We start from the raw sequence: 18,034 nt of genomic DNA, 5'->3' as shown, positions 1-18,034 counted from the left end.
ATTTAACACCCATAGATGTACCGTATTTTCCGCACTGTAAGGCGCACCGGGTTATAGGGCGCACCCCGAAAAAATAGTTTTTGGTCCTATATTTTCCATACATAAGGCGCACCGGATTATAAGGCTCTACAATGGGAACGTGGACAAAACAGTCAGATAGTTTAGTCGAACTTATTACCCCCTTAACATTCCCAAAGCTTGCAAAGAAGCAAATACGTGTCTCAGACATGTACGGAAAAAGTGTCTTTATGATGTCACCAAACAAACATTTCTTAGTTTCCAATTTATTTTCTGCTGGCAACTGTGTGGACAGCAAAGTAAGAATTTTATTGTGCAGGGAAGCGGCGTTCTTTACTGTGCATATGACAATAAACACTTTGAATTGAATTGAGTTTAAAAATAGACTCATCACAGAAACATCAAGATCGTTCTAAAACAAGATACCGGGAAAATATAAAGCCGCATAGCTCACCTAAGTTCTCTTGCAGCCATCACTTTCAATAATGATACGTAACCATGGTCTTCTTACAACCGTGAGTGGAGTAAATCCAGGAGAGTCAAATATTTACAAATACAAAATAGTAAAAAATGTTTTCTCTATGCCGTAGTGCAACCCAACCTGTGATTCACATTCATCTTTTTCGGCCAATTGCAGGCTTTGTTTCGCCCATTTGGCCTATGCGAGCCTATAAATGATCAAAAGGATCCGCCCCCTTTACCCTTTAGCCAATAGTGACTGATTCAAATGATGATTGACACATTGGTTAGGAAATGAAACGCTGGTATATAAATCCCAGCATACACTGCGGACTCCTTCGCCTTTGGGGGAAAATCTAGTCGGCGGCTGCTTGCCTTAGTTGCAAGGCTTTGCGACTCAATATTGATCCATATATAAGGCGCACTGTATTATAAGGCGCATGGTCAGCTTTTGAAAAAAATAAAGGCTTCTAGGTGCGCCTTATAGTGCGGAAAATACGGTACATTGTGGATGTCCTGTAGGAAGTGTCAATAATAACTTAGGAATGGGATGATTTTGATGCTCTTCTACTTTGAATTTAGGCCTCTGAGGATGCTTGCGGTCTGAGCTGGGCTTTTTCCATCGTCGTACCGTATGGATCGGACCTTTTGAAAAAGCCCATCTGAGGAGGGGAATAAAACAAATGAACAGATGTTTATTTTAAAACAAAATTTAGATTGATGGTTGGATGATAAGAGAGCGAGACAGACAGACAGACAGACAGACAGACATAAATATAGAAATATAGGTAGTTAGGTAAGTACCGTAAATTCCGGACTATAAGCCGTTACTTTTTCCCCAAATTTTCAACCCTGCGGCTTATTCAGTGATGCGGCCAATTTATGTAATTTTTCTAACGGCCGCCAGCGGCACTCGAGTACAAAAGGTAAGATTTAGACCTGTGGAATATATGCGCCGAAGAAGACTGCAACTTCACTAAAACTGGCCGCATGTGAAAGGCAACTTTTTCCCAAGTCTGCCAGTGGATCCTGACAGCGTGGGGCAGCATCTAAAAAATCCACCTTCACCAACGCATCAAACCTTAAGTACCGGTATCATTTTCCGTTAATGTTGCCGGCTGTGATTCTTGGACTGTGTACTTTAATGAAGGACATTCAGTTTCAATCGCCGGACTAAAAGTCGCGTCTGGGTAAATTTTGTGTTTGCGTTACATTTGTTTAATGTGGGCGCATGCGGCTTATATACAGGTGCGGCTTGTGTAAGTACAAAATCGGTTTTCTTCTTAAAACGTGGTGGGTGCGGCTTATAATCAGGTGCACTCTATAGTCCGGAATTTACGGTAGATATGTAGGTAGGTAGGCAGGTAGGAAATTCTTATTTAGAATATTAACACAAAATAAATAATAAATCATTAAAATAATCGTTCTCTGTAAAATATTCTTGTTGGAAGATAAACTTGCTCGTTTTATGCATTATTTTTTTTTATCCTAATATACATTTCCATTATTTCATTATATTTTTCCCTGATGCTTGCAAGTCCACATTGAAAAAACTAATCAATGGAGGAGAAAATGGTTAGAGACAAAAAAAATAATGTGATTCTAACATATTGACGAATAATTTGGCATTGTAAGTACTATTTTTCTTATCTTATTGGTTTATTCGAATTTGAAAATAATACCGATGCTCATTGTTCGACTTCACAACAAACTTCAATTAAAAATTAAGAGAACACTAAGTAAATTATGAAGTAGTAAAGTAGTCTTGTTCTGTTGGCAGTTAAATGTGCCCATTTATGTATTATATTTCTAATTTTAAAATCTATTATTTTGAAAGCTTTATGTACTTGGGCTGTGATGTGGCTGCAGTTGGTGGAATGGAGTGCGAGGTATTGCACAGAGTGAATCAAGGAAGCAAGTTTTTGGGTGCTTTGAGGAGAGTGATGAGCAATAAAAGTATGGATGTTAAGAGGGGACTGTATGAGAGTGTGATTGTGTCGACTGTGTTGTATGGTGCAGAGACTTGGAGCCTGAACGCAGATTTAAGAAGGAAATTGAATATTTTTGAGATGAAGTGTTTGAGGATTATGTTAGGAGTGACAAGATTGGATGGATTGTACAATGAAATTGTGAGAGACAGAACTGGAGTAGTAGTGGAACTGAGCATGTGGAAAAGGGAGTACTCGGTTGGTTTAGACACACGGACAGGAGCGAATGTTGAAGAGGATCTACAGAGCAGAAGAAAATGGAAGGAGACCAAGAGGAAGGCCGCCATTGACGTGGATGGATGGTGTTATGAGTGCACTGCAGGAAAGAGGTCTAAATATAGTGGAAGCTAGAGCTCTTTTTGGTAATAGGAAGGAGTGGAGAAGGTGTTGTGAAAGCATACTGGGATTGTGGACGCGTTCCTAAGGATGGGCTTGGCACCCGTATGATGCAGCAGGGGTAAACCAGTGAAAGCTGTCGGGCCCTGCTGTTGAACACAAGAGTGTGTTGTGTCACTCTGACCCGAGTGACATGGTCGCTTTCTTGTGTCCCGTTTCATCTGGAGGGACGAAAGCATGTCCAAAACATTTTGTGCGTGTTTTTTGCTACTTTTTCCCTTTTTTTTATTTTCTTTGTTTTTATATGTGTTTGTCTTGCTGTCGGTCACCCCTCTCTGGGAATATGACCAGGGTAGATAGATAGATAGAATTTTAAAATACATTTTTCTGGTTCGACTTTGCAAGCAGAGTAAGAAAAATTAAAAGCAAAATGTTCTCGTTCTGTTCTCCATTTCCTTGTTTTAAGTATTATATTCATTTTGTCAATACATTTAAAAAAAATAGATCCACATTGCAAAAATACCACTGAACAATTAAGGAGGAAACTGTAAGAGGAACTAACATATTCTTGTTTGTTCTTTGGGCCGGTAATTTTGCTTATTTAGCATTTTTTCTTTTATTTTGAAACATTTCCCCTTTGCCCCTCCAAATAATATTCTCCAAAGATCCACACTGCAATATTTCCAGCTAAAAATTAATGAGGAAATGGTAAAAGAGGATAAATAACAACATTTTCAAGTCGTATTTTATTTTGTTTTTTGGGGGAATATAATTTTGCTTATTTAGTATAATTTTTCTCATATAACCATATTCCCTTTTCAATTTAAAACCATGTCCTTAACGCTTGCAGCACAACACTGCAAAAACAGAATACCATATTTTCCCCACTATCAGGCGCACCTATAAGCCTTTATTTTTTTCAAAAGCTGACCATGCGCCTTATAATACAGTGCGCCTTATATATGGATGAATATTAGGTCGCAAAGTCTTGCAACTAAGGCAAGCAGCCGCCGACTCGATTTTCCCCCGAAGGCCAAGTCGTCCGCGGTGTATGCTGGGATTTATATACCGGCGTTTCATTTCCTAACCAATGTGTCAATTATCATTTGAATCAGTCACTATTGGCTAAAGTTATTCAGAGGTAAAGGGGGCGGATCCTTTTTATCATTTACAGGCTCGCATAGGCTAAAGGGGCGAAACAAAGCCTGCGATTGGCCGAAAAAGATGAATGTGAATCACACGTTGGGTTGCACTACGGCATAGAGAAAACATTTTTTACTATTCTGTATTTGTAAATATTTGACACTCCTGGATTTACTACACTCAGGGTTGTAAGAAGACCATGGTTACGTATCATTATTGAACGTGATGGCTGCAAGAGAACTTAGGTGAGCTATGCGGATTTATATTTTCCCGGTATCTTGTTTTAGAACGATCTTGATGTTTCTGTGATGAGTCTAATTTTAAACTCAATTCAATTCAAAGTGTTTATTGTCATATGCGCAGTAAAGAACGCCGTTTCCCTGCACAATAAAATTCTTACTATGCTGAATCCCAAGACTTTAACCTTCCGAATGATATTTGGAACGATGCATTTGAGTGATCGGTGACATCGTACAGACACCGTTTCCGTACATGTCTGAGACACGTATTTGCTTCTTTGCAAGCTTTGGGAATGTTAAGGGGGTAATAAGTTTGACTGAACTATCTGACTGTTTTGTCCATGTTCCCATTGTAGCGCCTTATAATCCGGTGCGCCTTGTGTATGGAAAATATAGGACGAAAAACTATTTTTTGGGGGTGCGCCCTATAACCCGGTGCGCCTTATAGTGCGGAAAATACGGTACATGAAAATAAAGATGCAGGTAAAAGATAAAGAAAAGCAAAATAAGATATAGCTAAAGTATCTCTCGAAACAATAACCATCTTACCTTGTACAGCAGATATATGAGCAGTGCAAGCAAAAGCAGGCCAGCTAGAACAGCCAAGATAATAATCCACACAGGAACATAGAAGAGGCTGTCTGGTTTGTTCCAAAGAACTGGTGTCACCACCTGCATAACAGGAAGTCACCAAATCAACCGTTTTGTCACTTAAATCGACTTCACTCGCTGCTCAAACCGATACCTTTTTTATTCCAGATATTTTGGACTTCGAAGGAAAGGCATAGGGCATCTTGGTAACAGTGAAGTGGACGGAACACTCCAAAGTGTACTGTTTGTAAGCCTTCTGAAAACGAGAAGAGAAAATGTGTCTCTGACTGGCATTTTTTTTTATTATTATTGATAAGTTTATACTCAGGGTTGGGTAGGGTTACTTTAACTCACAGGTGTCAAAGAGGCGGCCCGCGGGCCGGATCAGGCCCGCTAAGGGATTGAATCTGGCCCGCGAGACAACACTCAGAGAAGCGCAAGAGAAAAACAAGCTGCAGGTTGAAATATGTCCTCTTGATGTTGCCAAAGCCAGGTGCCTCGAACAAAGACATTGTACTTGTATTTCTTTCTCTCACTCTCTCTCTCTCTTTCTTTTCCACCCTGTTTCCCCCACTCTGTCTCTTTCACTCTCTATGTCTGTTTTTCTCTTCCTTTATTGCTCTTTGTCTCTTTCTCTCTCTGTGTCTTTTTAACTTCTTTTGCTCTAACTTCCTTTTTTCCTTTTTCTCTTTCTCTCTTCATACCCTTCGCGCTTTCTTTTCTCTTTTCTCTCCTTCTGTCTTTCTATTTCTCTTTGGATTTCTTTCTTCCTCTCCCTTTCTTTACTCCCTCTCTCACGACTTTTTATCTTTTGTTTCTCACGCTCCCTCCCTCTCTCTCCTTTTCTTTCTTTGTCCCGCCCTCTCTCCTTTTCCCTCTCTCACTCATTCTTTATCTTTCTTTTTCTTTCTCTTTAATCTAATAGTCCGGCCCCCGACAGAATGTTTGTTCTACGGTGTGGCCCCCGAGTTGAAATGAGTTTGACACCCCTGCTTTAACTGGATTACTTTCAATGACTTTTGGATTACTCCAATACCAAATATGCTAATAAAAGACAAAAGAAACTAAATAGGAATAAAATGACTCAATTTTGTGCAGGCTTGGGGAGTAACAGAATACATGGAACGGCAAAAATGATGTTGTCTTTTATTAGCATATTTGGTATTGGAGTCATCCAAAAGTAATCCAGTTAAAGTAACCCTACCCAACCCTGGATATTTGCATATTAGTCAGATCATTTTTTGATGAATTAAGTTTATTTTACCACAAGAAAGACCTTAAAAATAGACAATTTCCCTTTAGAATTGTTCTCATTTGCGAGAAAATATGACAATGAGAATTTTGATATATTCAGCTCCTTATTTAATTGCCTTAATGTGTCATATTTGAATACGAGATGTTGCTGTATTGTGTAATGCAACCGAAACCGAGTGCCACAAAGTATAAGGAAGATTACAATTTACTGGGACTCAGTTACCCAACAAGATTTTTTTTCCTCTTATTTTCTTTTGCCCAGCCTTTCGTAAAGTTTTTGTTTTTCTGGGCTGCCATTGGCAGCAAAATTGTAGACAGTTACCGTAAATTCCAGACTATAAGCCGCTACTTTTTTCCCAAACTTTCAACCCTGCGGCTTATTCAGTGATGCGGCCAATTTATGTCATTTTTCTAACGGCCGCCAGCGGCGCTCGAGTACAAAAGGTGAGATTTAGACTGCAACTTCTTAGCTTGTGCGCAAATTAAATTAGCGTAGACATATCCTCATCATGCAAATTGCAAAAAGAAAGGCACATGACGCAACTTTGAAGCTAAACGCAATCGAGCAGTCCGATATAGAAGGAAACAGAGCTACCGCACGTAAATTCTACTTCGCGAGCATGATGCTAGCGTGTTTTTGAATAAGGGAGCGCGGCATGTCGTCTATATGACAAAGTATCTTTCTCACACTGAAGGAAGACGACTTTGATGACGTCAGTTATAAGGAGGGAGACGTGGACGGTTTACCATGCTTGCTACAAATACGGTATGTGTTTTTTAACAGAGCTGTATACTGTGTTGCGAGCGTAGAGCTTGCTCTGTCCACTCCACGCATCGGCCCGGTATTGCAGTACCTCCGGGAACGGTGCATTCGCAATGATCGCAACAAGGCTTTAGGGCTAGGACCTTAGCTTAGCCTTTTGGCTGAGAGTAAGTGTCCCGGCTCCTAGGCTTTTTAGCGTATAATGAACTGATCGATAACGGATAATGGATAATGAATAACGAAGATAGAACAATAACCCTTAAAAACCCCGTAATGTTAGTAGCGTTTTGCTACCTTTCACAGGCATGGTTTGGGATGAAAGGTATAATATTATTATTAAAGCTTTGAAAACTCTCTCGGTGTACCGTCTTTCTTTGTAAATATGTGTAACCCATGTATAATATGTATTTGCAACTGTATATTTTTGTAATGTATTTATTTTATATGTTTTGTACGAGCAAATGAGAAAGAAGGGGCGGGGCAAACGCGGGCTGACGGGAAGTGGAGTAAAGGTGAGACGTGTTTGTGGACGCGGCCGACAATAGTGGATCTATATTTTTCCCACCCTTACCTTTGGAAATATACACTTTTTTCCTTGGATTACTTTCAACGGGCACCCGGACTCTGCAGGTCTGCATTAAATGTTAAGTACCGGTATCGTTTTCCATTCAATTTGTCGGTTGTGTTTTTTGGACTTTATCGGGTATGGGGGCTAGGACCTTAGCTTGGCCTTTTGGCTGAGAGTAAGTGTCCCGGCTCCTAGGCTTTGTAGCGTATTATGAACTGACCGATAACGGATACTGGATATTGAATAACGAAGATAGAACAATAACCCTTAAAAACCCCAAAACCCCAATTTAGTGTTTGAATTGCGTTTTCCAATGTGGGCGCATATATTGTGTATGTACAAAATCGGTCCTCCTCCCGGAATGTGGTGGGTGCGGCTTATAATCAGGTGCGCTCTATAGTCCGGAATTTACGGTATATATTCTTCCGCAAGGTGAAGCTCATATTATATAAAATACAAATGACTTGACCTGAGTATTAATAAAAATGCATGCGTTGTGATAATTCATGTATTGTTGGCTTTTTATTCAAATCAAATTTTTTATCACTCGTAGCCGCCCAAAAAAATACACACTTTCCCTTTAAAACTTGATAAAGGTATCAAGTTATACCACCTGCAATGTAAGACAATTTTGTGAGGGCTCATTTTCTCCACAAGAGGGCAGTGTCTACTCTTTGGGTTTTTCTTATGAGAAAGAAAATAATTGTGTAAGCATGCTGAGTGTAAATTTTACTCACCTCCAAGAAAGTCTCTGCCCAAAGTCTGGAGTGAACACTCAGGATGACGCTTGCTCCTCTTTCCAACAACCCAATACGACACTCGAGCCGCCAGCACTCCACAGTGGAGCATGTCTGTGATAAAACACAATTAACAAAGTCCTTATGGCCAATGTTCCCTCTAAAATTGCACACTGCCCGCACATTCTCAGCGCCCAAGAAAATCTAGCCAGCTCACAAAAATCAGGGCTCGAAATTGCTAATTGAGAAGCCAATTAAGTCAAAGTTACAGTGCATGAAAGTAAAAATACACGGGTTCCCCTGACGTTGTGTTCAAAATGCGGTATTTTGAAGTCGAGGCGAAGTAGAACGAAGTTGAGTAAAGTCAGTAGAGTTTTTTGAGAACCGGCTTCTTCGGCTCGGCTCACTAAAAGGAACCGGCTCTTTCGGGTCCTAAACGGCTCTTCAGGTTGTTTTTGCTTCTTTCATCCCTACACGACCAAATATTTTGTACAATTGTGCACAAAATGACTTAAAGGAAGGGGGAATAGAACAAAGAAGAAAAAAATACCAAAGTGAAAAAGTAGTGAAAAGCTGTGGAAAAAAAGAAACAAAAAGAAGAGAAAAAAGGAAGGAAAAATTCAGAAAAAAAGCCAGAAAAAAAGAAAAGAAAAAGAAACAAAGGGGAAAATGTAAATAGGGAACAAAAAGAAAAAAGTAACAGCTAGGAAAAAATAAACACAATGAGATTTATTTTAAAGGAATTTAAAAAAATAGAATAAAACAGGGAAAAAGAAGAAAAAGTATGTGTTGCATTCAAATAATTTCCAATTATACCAAGTCAATCTTGTTGCCAACATTGTACTTCCACTCAAAAATGTGATTAAGTACAGTTCTGTATCTTATAACCGACTCAATAAGCCCCAAAAAATGTTCGTATTATGCGACAAAAGATACCAGGAAAAAAAAAGAAAAGGAAAAGCATTGATGTAAAAACAAATGACGTTTGTAGGCCATACAACCTTTGCAATAATACATGAGTCAATTCTTTCAAAAGTGAAAAAAATGTTTGCATTGCCGGAAACTCAGCAAAATGTAACGTGATGTCAAGTTTTGGACATGTTTGATAATGACTTAGTTGCCACACTCGGGATTGCTGTTGCTCACTGTTGTTTCAAGCGTTGCTCACCGACTTTGTGTGAACGCTCAGACCCGTAAGGAAAATTACAGGGAACATTGATCATGCTGCTTGTACATAGTTAGTGCTTATTTAAGATTTTACAATCCGCGTTTTACAATATTTTCCTGTCATTCGGCTGTTATAAACCAAAATGCATTCTGTCTTTCTGCCTCAACAATGCACACGCAGCTTGTCTACGTCACACTTGTTTAAAACCCCAAAACATGTCTTTCCTCTTTGGTGATGCCTTGAATGAAAACCTCGAAATACAGTGGAACCTCGGTTCTCGACCATCCGTTCCAGAACCCTGTTCGAAAACCGATTTGGTCGATCACCGAAAATCGTTTTTGCCATTAAAAGTAATGTAAAATCCTTTTAATCCGTTCCAACATCCTAAATGTTTACCATGACCGTAAACATGAAGCTAACCCAGGCTAATCGTACGTTCGCGTTAGCGTAATCTTCCGTACGAAAGATTACGCTAACATGAGCGTGTAAAAATAAAAAAATCAGGTCGTTTTCACGTCATTTAGCACCCGGGTCTCCACAACAAGTGTTGAGCGGTTAAAGGATAAAGAAAAGATTTATGAATAGGATTTCTTACCTTTGTGGTGGTCTGCAGAAGCCATGCTCTATTCCCTCGAAAGAAGGGAAACTCGCACATCTTCTTCATATTTTGCTATTATTTCTTTCTTAAATGCAATAGTTGTACGCACTACTCTTCTTTTTTCACCCGTAGCAACTTTGCTGCTTGCACCGAACTTCTTCCGAGGCATAATTAGGGGTTAAAACACTCCGTTCACCGATATTAAAAACGAAAGCAAAAAGAAGTGCGCGGTCACGTGACATCAGTTCCTCACGAGGGGTGGGGGCAATCTACACCCGTACGCCGCTCAGCATCGCACCCTAGCGTACCGGCGTTCGAACTCCGATTTTTTGAACGAAAAGCGAAGCAAGAATTTCTCTAAATTTTGGGTCGAGAACCGATTTGTTCGAACTGAGAGGCGTTCGAAAACCGAGGTTCCACTGTATTAGCATTCTAAAAACAGACAGCCGTGCAACAAGCAGTCCGGTAAACCTCACGATAATTTAACTTCCTCTCAAAAACGCAACAGACGGCAGTGGATGTAAACCAGGGCTCATTATACCCCCATTTCCTGTGTTAATTAGAACAAATTGCATGCGGATTAAAATGCTTTGCATGCACAGAAGCTGTGAGCTGATCTTCCTTCTAGTGGTGGGCCTTGACTTAAATCCTTTATTACTTTATTACTCTCTGGAGTAAAACAAAGGTTACGTGAGGATGGGACAGTTCAAATAATTAAGGAAAATGAAGTTTTATTACCAGTAACTGACATTTTGAATTTCCCTGCAGGGATGAATAAAGTATCTATCTATCTATCTATCTATCTATCTATCTATCTATCTATCTATCTATCTATCTATCTATCTATCTATCTATCTATCTATCTATCTATCTGTCACGGTCGCCATGACGACCAGTATGCCACGCCCCCGAACTCAAGCTGAAGCAGATCAGCTGATTGCTGGTCTGCTATTTAAGGCTGCATTGTGGGCTCTGCGGTTGCAGGTTCATTACTTATATACACAATCCCGGTCTGTTATGCCTTGTCCTGTTTTAGTCTGTTATGCCTTGTCCTGCTTTAGTCTGTTATGCCTTGTCCTGTTGAGTTCGTGCCGGAGGAACTCTGTATTGTTCTGTTTTGCCCCGGAGTATTGGGCGACTTTTATTTTATTACATAAAACTTATGGATCGTCAACGCATTTGAGTTCTCCCTTCATGCCTCCTGCCTCCGTTCTGGTCCGGTCACCTTCCACGCCATCGCGCCACTTGACAGAATGAACCAGCCAACAAATAGAACTCAGCGAACGATCCCAGCGCGACTTGGGGAGAGCTGGAGAGCGCAGTTCGGCAGGCGCCTACTGAGTTGGCCTTCCCTGCCCGTTCGAACCACGGCCCCGCCCGTCGTGGCCCTTGCTGTGCCTCGAATGGGGTCCCGGGAAGAATTGACGCCTGCCTGGTCGACTCTCATGCCTGCCCGACTCCCGTGCCGATTGCCTGCTATTCCCTCTCCCCTGCGTGCAAGTCCGACTCCGACTCCGCTGCCCGTCGGGCCGACTCCGACTCTGATGCCTGCCTGCCCGACTCCCGTGCCGATTGCCTGCTATTCCGACTCCCCTGCGTGCCAGTCCGACTCCGCTGCGTGCCAGTCCGACTCCCCTGCGTGCCAGTCCGACTCCGCTGCCTGCCAGTCCGACTCCGCTGCCTGCCAGTCCGACTCCGCTGCTTGCCAGTCCGACTCCGCTGCCTGCCAGTCCGACTCCCCTGCGTGCCAGTCCGACTCCGCTGCCTGCCAGTCCGACTCCGCTGCCTGCCAGTCCGACTCCGCTGCTTGCCAGTCCGACTCCGCTGCCTGCCAGTCCGACTCCGCTGCCTGCCAGTCCGACTCCGCTGCCTGCCAGTCCGACTCCGCGGCCTGCCAGTCCGACTCCGCTGCCTGCCAGTCCGACTCCGCTGCTCCTGTTTTGCCGGTTTTGATTTTGACCCTCTCATGTTTTACCTGTTCTGATTTTGCCTGTCCTGTTTCCCTGTTCTGATTTTGCCTGTCCTGTTTACCTGCCCTGATTTTGCCTGTCCTGTTCTCGTCGGTTCTGCCTGTCTGTTATCCCCTGTCCAGTTTGCCCGCCGGACCCCCCCCTGCCGAGCGCCGATTCCGATCCGCCTGACGCAGATGGCGCCTGCCTCTCCCCGTTCCTGCGTGTTCGGAGGAGGGAGCGGGGTTGCCCCAATCGTGAGCGTCGGACCATTCCGGGGCGCGAGGTAGTATTTTTTTTTTCTTTCTTTTTTGGGACCTCGGGAGCTGTCCCTTAAAGGGGGGGGCTCTGTCACGGTCTCCATGACGACCAGTATGCCACGCCCCCGAACTCAAGCTGAAGCAGATCAGCTGATTGCTGGTCTGCTATTTAAGGCTGCATTGTGGGCTCTGCGGTTGCGGGTTCATTACTTATATACACAATCCCGGTCTGTTATGCCTTGTCCTGTTTTAGTCTGTTATGCCTTGTCCTCCTTTAGTCTGTTATGCCTTGTCCTGTTGAGTTCGTGCCGGAGGAACTCTGTATTGTTCTGTTTTGCCCCGGAGTATTGGGCGACTTTTATTTTATTACATAAAACTTATGGATCGTCAACGCATTTGAGTTCTCCCTTCATGACTCCTGCCTCCGTTCTGGTCCGGTCCCCTTTCCACGCCACCACGCTCCGTGACATCTATCTATCTATCTATCTTTTTAGGTTGGAGAGCGTTCTCTATCCGGGCCCCGGTGCTGTGGAATGCTCTTCCCCCTGAGATCCGATCTGCAACCTCAGTGGAAATGTTTAAATCTAAGCTTAAAACATACTTCTACTCTTTAGCATATGAATAACCTATATTTTTTTATATCCTGGTTATTCTTTTAATCATCATATTAATAAGGTTAATAATTTAGTCTTATTTAATGATTATCAATATATGTAAATGTAGTATTCTACCTATTTCCTTTCTTTCACTGTATCTATTCATTTAGTCGTTTTAAAGTCTCTATGTTGTTCTATGTCAGGTGGCCTCTGGATGATAGTTTGAGGCCCTTGCCTTAATATGAAAGGTTAATGTAAATGCAATTCACAGCGATTATAGATTCATTTATGACTAATTGATTGATTTATTTTTATATAGTGTCACGGTTGCCATGGCGCCCAATTGGTCCCAGCCGTGTCGCAGTTGCCACGGTGCCCAATTGGCCCCGCCCATGGACACCGGCTGAAACGCGTTGACAGATTGCTCACTGGGAGTACTTAAACACGGTCCTTTGAGCAGTTAGTTGTCAGAGCATCTGCAAGACTCCTCTTAAACTCTGTGTGAAATGCCAAGTTCTGTGAATTTGCCTGTGTTTGATCCTGTTTTATTTTTGGCCTGATCTGTTTGATTTTGACAACTCTTTTGTTGGGATTTCAATTCATTTTCACAACCATCGAGTGTGCGCGCATTCCTCCTCTCCCTAATAAACTGTGAGTACGTTACGCGATTGGGTTCTCCATACCTGTTTTCTGTCCTGGTTCGTGACATAAATCCTTAATGGTTTTTATTTTGAAATCACATTTTTATAACCTATTTGAGAACAATGGAATGTTTTTATATGAACTTTTATTGTGGAAAACCCAATTTGGCCCAACCTCACCCTGACCCGTGGCCCCCTTGTTATTTTAGTCTGACACCCCTGTTCTAAGTGGTGTTCCAATTTACTGTGGGGTGGGATATCTTGACTTTTAGGTGTGAAAACTGGGATTTGGGGAAATTTCCACTGTCTTTTGTTTCGTGTTTGTCATAGCCGGCCGTGCTCCGCCCCTTTGGTATATTAATATTTGTCAGCACTTTTGAACGGACACTTGTGAAACCATCACAGAATTGTTTTTTAAACACAGGCATAGAATATTCTATTTTATTCAATTTCATCTTTTTAGCGTAGTGAAATACCCCAATGAAATTGCTCAACTCAAGCCCTGGATGCTTAACAAATGCGCGAAGGTGAAAAAGGTCTCATCTCATCTCATTAGCGACACTGCTTATCCTCAGTAGGGTCGCGGGGGTGCTGGAGCTCATCCCAGCAACCATCGGGCAGTGGGCAGGGGACACCCTGAACTGGTTGCCAGCCAATCACAGGGCACACAGGGACGGACAACTCACTCGCTCATTCACACCTAGGGACAATTTGGACCGGCCAATCCACCTGAAACGCATGTTTTTGGAACGTGGGAGGAAACCGGAGTGCCCGGAGGAAACCCACGCAAGCACGGGGAGAACATACAAACTCCGCACAGGAAGTCTGGAGCTGGATTTGAACCCACGCAGGAGGTTCCCAAGACATGAACTGTGCCGCACATGCGCTAACCACTGCTCCGCCGTGCTGCCCGTGAAAAGGGTCTGTCCCCCATCAAATGGTGACCTCAAAAATATTGTATGAAGGAGTGGAAAAAACATTTGTAATCACCAGGTTTCCTTGTCCAGTCATGGTGCCTTTAAGCGCCCTCTTGTGTATGGGATGATCTCTACTGGATTGCAGGGATGAGGAAGTTGTTGAGACCGATGACTGAAGCTGTGTGCACAAATAAATGAGGAGTCATGGGCAGAAACAATAGTGGTCAACAATGTTCCCTCTAAGCTGCGTGTGTGCGCAATCGCGCACTGCCCAGAGCTTTTCCGCGCACAAGAAAATCTAGCCAGCTCACAAAAATCAGGGCTCGAAATTGATAATTAAGAAGCGAATTAAGTCAAAGTTAAAGTGCATGAAGGTAAAAATACACGGGTTCTCCGGACGTTGTGTTCTAAATGCGGTATTTTGAGGTCAGGGTCGAGGTAGAACAAAGTTGAGTAAAGTCAGTAGAGTTTTTCGAGAACCGGCTACTTCGGCTCGTCTCACTAAAAGGAACCCGCTCTTTCGGGTCCCAAACGGCTCTTCAGGTTGTTTTTGCTTCTTTAATCCCTACACGACCAAATATTATGTAAACTTGTGCACAAAATGACTTAAAGGAAGGGGAGAAATAGAACAAAAAAGAAAAAAATACCAAAATGAAAAAGGAGTGAAAAGCTGAGAAAAAAAAGAAACAAAAGGAAGAGAAAAAAGAAGGAATAATTCAGAAAAAAAGCCAGAAAAAAAGAAAAGAAAGAAACAAAGGAAAAAAGTAAATAGAGAACAAAAAGAAAAAAGTAACAGCTAGGAAAAAATAAACCCAATGACATTTTTTCAAAAACAGGGAAGAAGAAGAAAAAGTTTGTGTTGCATTCAAATAATTTCCAATTATACCAAGTCAATCTTGTTGCCAACATTGTACTTCCACTAAAAAAATGTGATTAAACACAGTTGTGTATTGTGCAACCGACTCAATAAGCCCCCAAAAATGTTAGTATTATGCGACAAAAGATACCAAAAAAAAAAAGAAATGGAAATCTAATAAAAGAATTGATGTAAAAACAAATGACGTTTGTAGGCCGTACAACCTTTGTAATAATACATGAGTCAATTCATTTAAAAGTGAATATTTTTTTTTGCATTGCCGGAAACTCAGCAAAATGTAAGGTGATGTCAAGTTTTGGACATGTTTGATAATGACTTAGTCGCCACACTTGGGATTGCCGTCGCTCACTGTTGTTTCAAGCGTTGCTCACCGACTTTGTGTGAACGCTCAGGCCCGTGGAAAATTACAGGGAACATTGCTGGTCAGCTGTTTGTAAAGAACCACAGATTTGACTGTTCCACACCTTCAGTTTTAGTGCGTTAAAGGGATGTTCCGAAGAGCAGGTAAGTGCCCCCTCGGTCAGGACCTTCACAGGGTAGAGAAGGTCGTGGCTCTCAGCCCTGAGAGGACATCTCACCTCCAGTGTAGACTCACTGATGGTACTGGGACCATTGTTGACCAGCTGAAACAAAGAAAGTTGTACAAAAAAACTATACATGAAATGGTTATGTGAACAAACAGTAACTTTTGTAAAGTGTTTGTCAAAAAAATGATGCGTTTTAAACCCAGAAGAGCTGGGCAACCGCAAAAAACGGTCAGTTAGTTTAGTTTTGCGTGTTCTGAGGCTTTTTATTCTGAAACGGATCCATCATTTTGAACAATTATTCTCAAACACCAGTACAAAACAAATCTTACATTTTCTTTGCCCATCCTTTCACCATTTTTCTTGTTTTTTGGAGGTACCCTTAGCTGTAAGATGGTCAGGGTTGGGTAGGGTTACTTTAACTTAACTTTAACTTACTTTCAATTACTTTTGGATGACTCAAATACCAAATATGCTAATAAAAGACAAAAAAACCTAAATATGAATAAAATAACTCAATTTTGTGCAGGTTTGGGGAGTAACAGAATACATGAAACGGCAAAAATGATGTTGGCAAGCTGTTTGGATTGATTTTCATTTTGTTTCTGTCACATTTTCTGTTCGTTTTGCCGGAGATCAAAGAGATCAAAGCCAGGAAATGAAATGATCTGAATTTATATAACGCTTTTCAAGTCAATGACTTCCCAATAGCGGCCTTGCAGCCAGCACTAACCTGCTTATTGGGGGTGTCAGGGGTTCAGTGTCTTACCTAAGGACACTTCGAACTGGGATCCCTTGATCCCAAGACGAGCGCTCTACCTCCTGAGCTACTGCCGCCCCCTTTTTGTTTCTCTTTTTCTCAGCTTTTCACTACTTTTTCATTTTGGTATTTTTTTTCTTTTTTGTTCTATTCCCCCCTTCCTTTAAGTCATTTTGTGCATCATTTTACATAATATTTGGTCATGTTGGGATTAAAGAGGCAAAAACAACCTGAAGAGCCGTTTAGGACCAGAAAGAGCCTTTTAGCGAGCCGAGCCGAAGAAGCCAGTTCTCGACAAACTCTACTAACTTTACTCAACTTCGTTCTACTTCGACTCGACTTCAAAATACCGCATGTGTTGTGAATCATAATTTTATTCAAATTTAGTTTCTTTTGTCTTTTATTAGAATATTTGGTATTGGAGTAATCCAAAAGTAATTGAAAGTAATCCAGCTAAAGTAACCCTACCCAACCCTGATCATGACATATGCTGTTTAAAACAACAAGTAGATAAATCCAAATTCTTGGTGAGATCTGGCTGATGATAATTAGATGACTAGTGATACCTCATAGACCTGTTGAAGCTCAGGCCCAATGTCCTGCTCGTCCATCAGACTTTGACTGAGGCTCCAATTGGGAGGAGGGAGGAAAATTTTGTCTGGCCTGGAAACTCTGAAACATGAAGTAAACGTCAGCCTATCAAAGAAATGGCCAAGAAAAAAAAAAAAAGAAAACATGAGGAATTCAAGTGGTCTCACCCCTGCAAAATGACGTTAGCCAAAGCAGTGACCTCCAACTCCAACAGGACAACTTCACTTTCGGAGTTATTAGCATTCTTGCTACAAGACACAGGCGGAAAGGTAGATTTTGAGATATTGATTGCAAGATCAAATATGCACGAACAAATAAAAACAGGTCAAATGGAGAATAGGTTGTTTCGTTATACAGTCATCCCTCGGTTATCGCGGTTAATGGGGACCAAAACCACCCGCGATAAGTGAAAATCCGCCAAGTAGCGACGCCCCTTCAAAAAAAAATAAAAAAAATCTCATCTCATCATCTGCACCGCTTATCCTTATTATTCGCGAGCGAGCCCCTAACCCGCGGCGCCTGTACTTTCGGGCGCGATACCCACGACACCGCGACGGCCTGTCGGAAGCGAAGCAGAATGCGCGTTCACGCGAGGGGGGGAGGATTTTGTACGGGAGTCGGATTTGGGCACAAGACCGGGAAACGAGAACGGCGCTGTCATGGTCGCCGTGGCAACCGGTCTGCCCCGCCCCCTGGGCACCAGCTGAAGCAGATCAGCTAATTGCGTGGGTGCTATTTAAGGTTGGGTTGTGGGTATTGCGGTTGTTGGCTCATTACAGCCTTTCTGTTCTGTTATGCCCTGTCCTGTTTAGTTTGAGTCGGAGGAAACCTGTACTTGACCATTCTGAGTGTAAGAATGTTTTTGTTCTGTTTTGTCCCGGAGTTTTTGGACGACTTTTATTTTCTTAAATAAAAGTTTTGATCGTCACCACAATTGAGTTCTCTCTTCCTGCCTCCGTTCTGGTCCGGTCCCGCCTCGTGACAGAATATTCTGTCGCAATTAGCTGATCTGCTTCAGCTGGTGCCCAGGGGGCGGGGCAGACCGGTCGCCACGGCG

At 42.1% G+C, this 18,034-nt stretch overlaps 1 protein-coding gene across 1 annotated transcript in view; it reads right to left on the bottom strand.

Moving 5' to 3' along the window:
* Positions 1–890: 890 nt before the first annotated feature.
* The window catches only part of LOC148364860 (integrin alpha-5-like), a 106,628-nt gene continuing 89,484 nt past the window's right edge, over positions 891–18,034 (bottom strand). Inside the window, exons 23-30 of the mRNA XM_088339063.1 lie at positions 17,145–17,225; positions 16,953–17,058; positions 15,567–15,725; positions 14,299–14,403; positions 8,097–8,210; positions 4,929–5,030; positions 4,733–4,855; positions 891–1,139 (exon numbers count right to left, since the gene is read on the bottom strand). Of these exons, the coding sequence (XP_088195189.1) occupies positions 1,056–1,139; positions 4,733–4,855; positions 4,929–5,030; positions 8,097–8,210; positions 14,299–14,403; positions 15,567–15,725; positions 16,953–17,058; positions 17,145–17,225 (874 nt within the window). The 3' untranslated portion in view covers positions 891–1,055. The remainder of the gene's footprint in view (positions 1,140–4,732; positions 4,856–4,928; positions 5,031–8,096; positions 8,211–14,298; positions 14,404–15,566; positions 15,726–16,952; positions 17,059–17,144; positions 17,226–18,034) is intronic.

The sequence above is a fragment of the Urocampus carinirostris genome, chromosome 6 (genome assembly GCF_059441175.1).
Source record: "Urocampus carinirostris isolate Australia breed hairy pipefish chromosome 6, RoL_Ucar_1.0, whole genome shotgun sequence".
Taxonomy (NCBI): domain Eukaryota; kingdom Metazoa; phylum Chordata; class Actinopteri; order Syngnathiformes; family Syngnathidae; genus Urocampus; species Urocampus carinirostris.
Note: the sequence above shows the minus strand (reverse complement) of the source record. Positions and strands in the feature narration are given on the sequence as shown.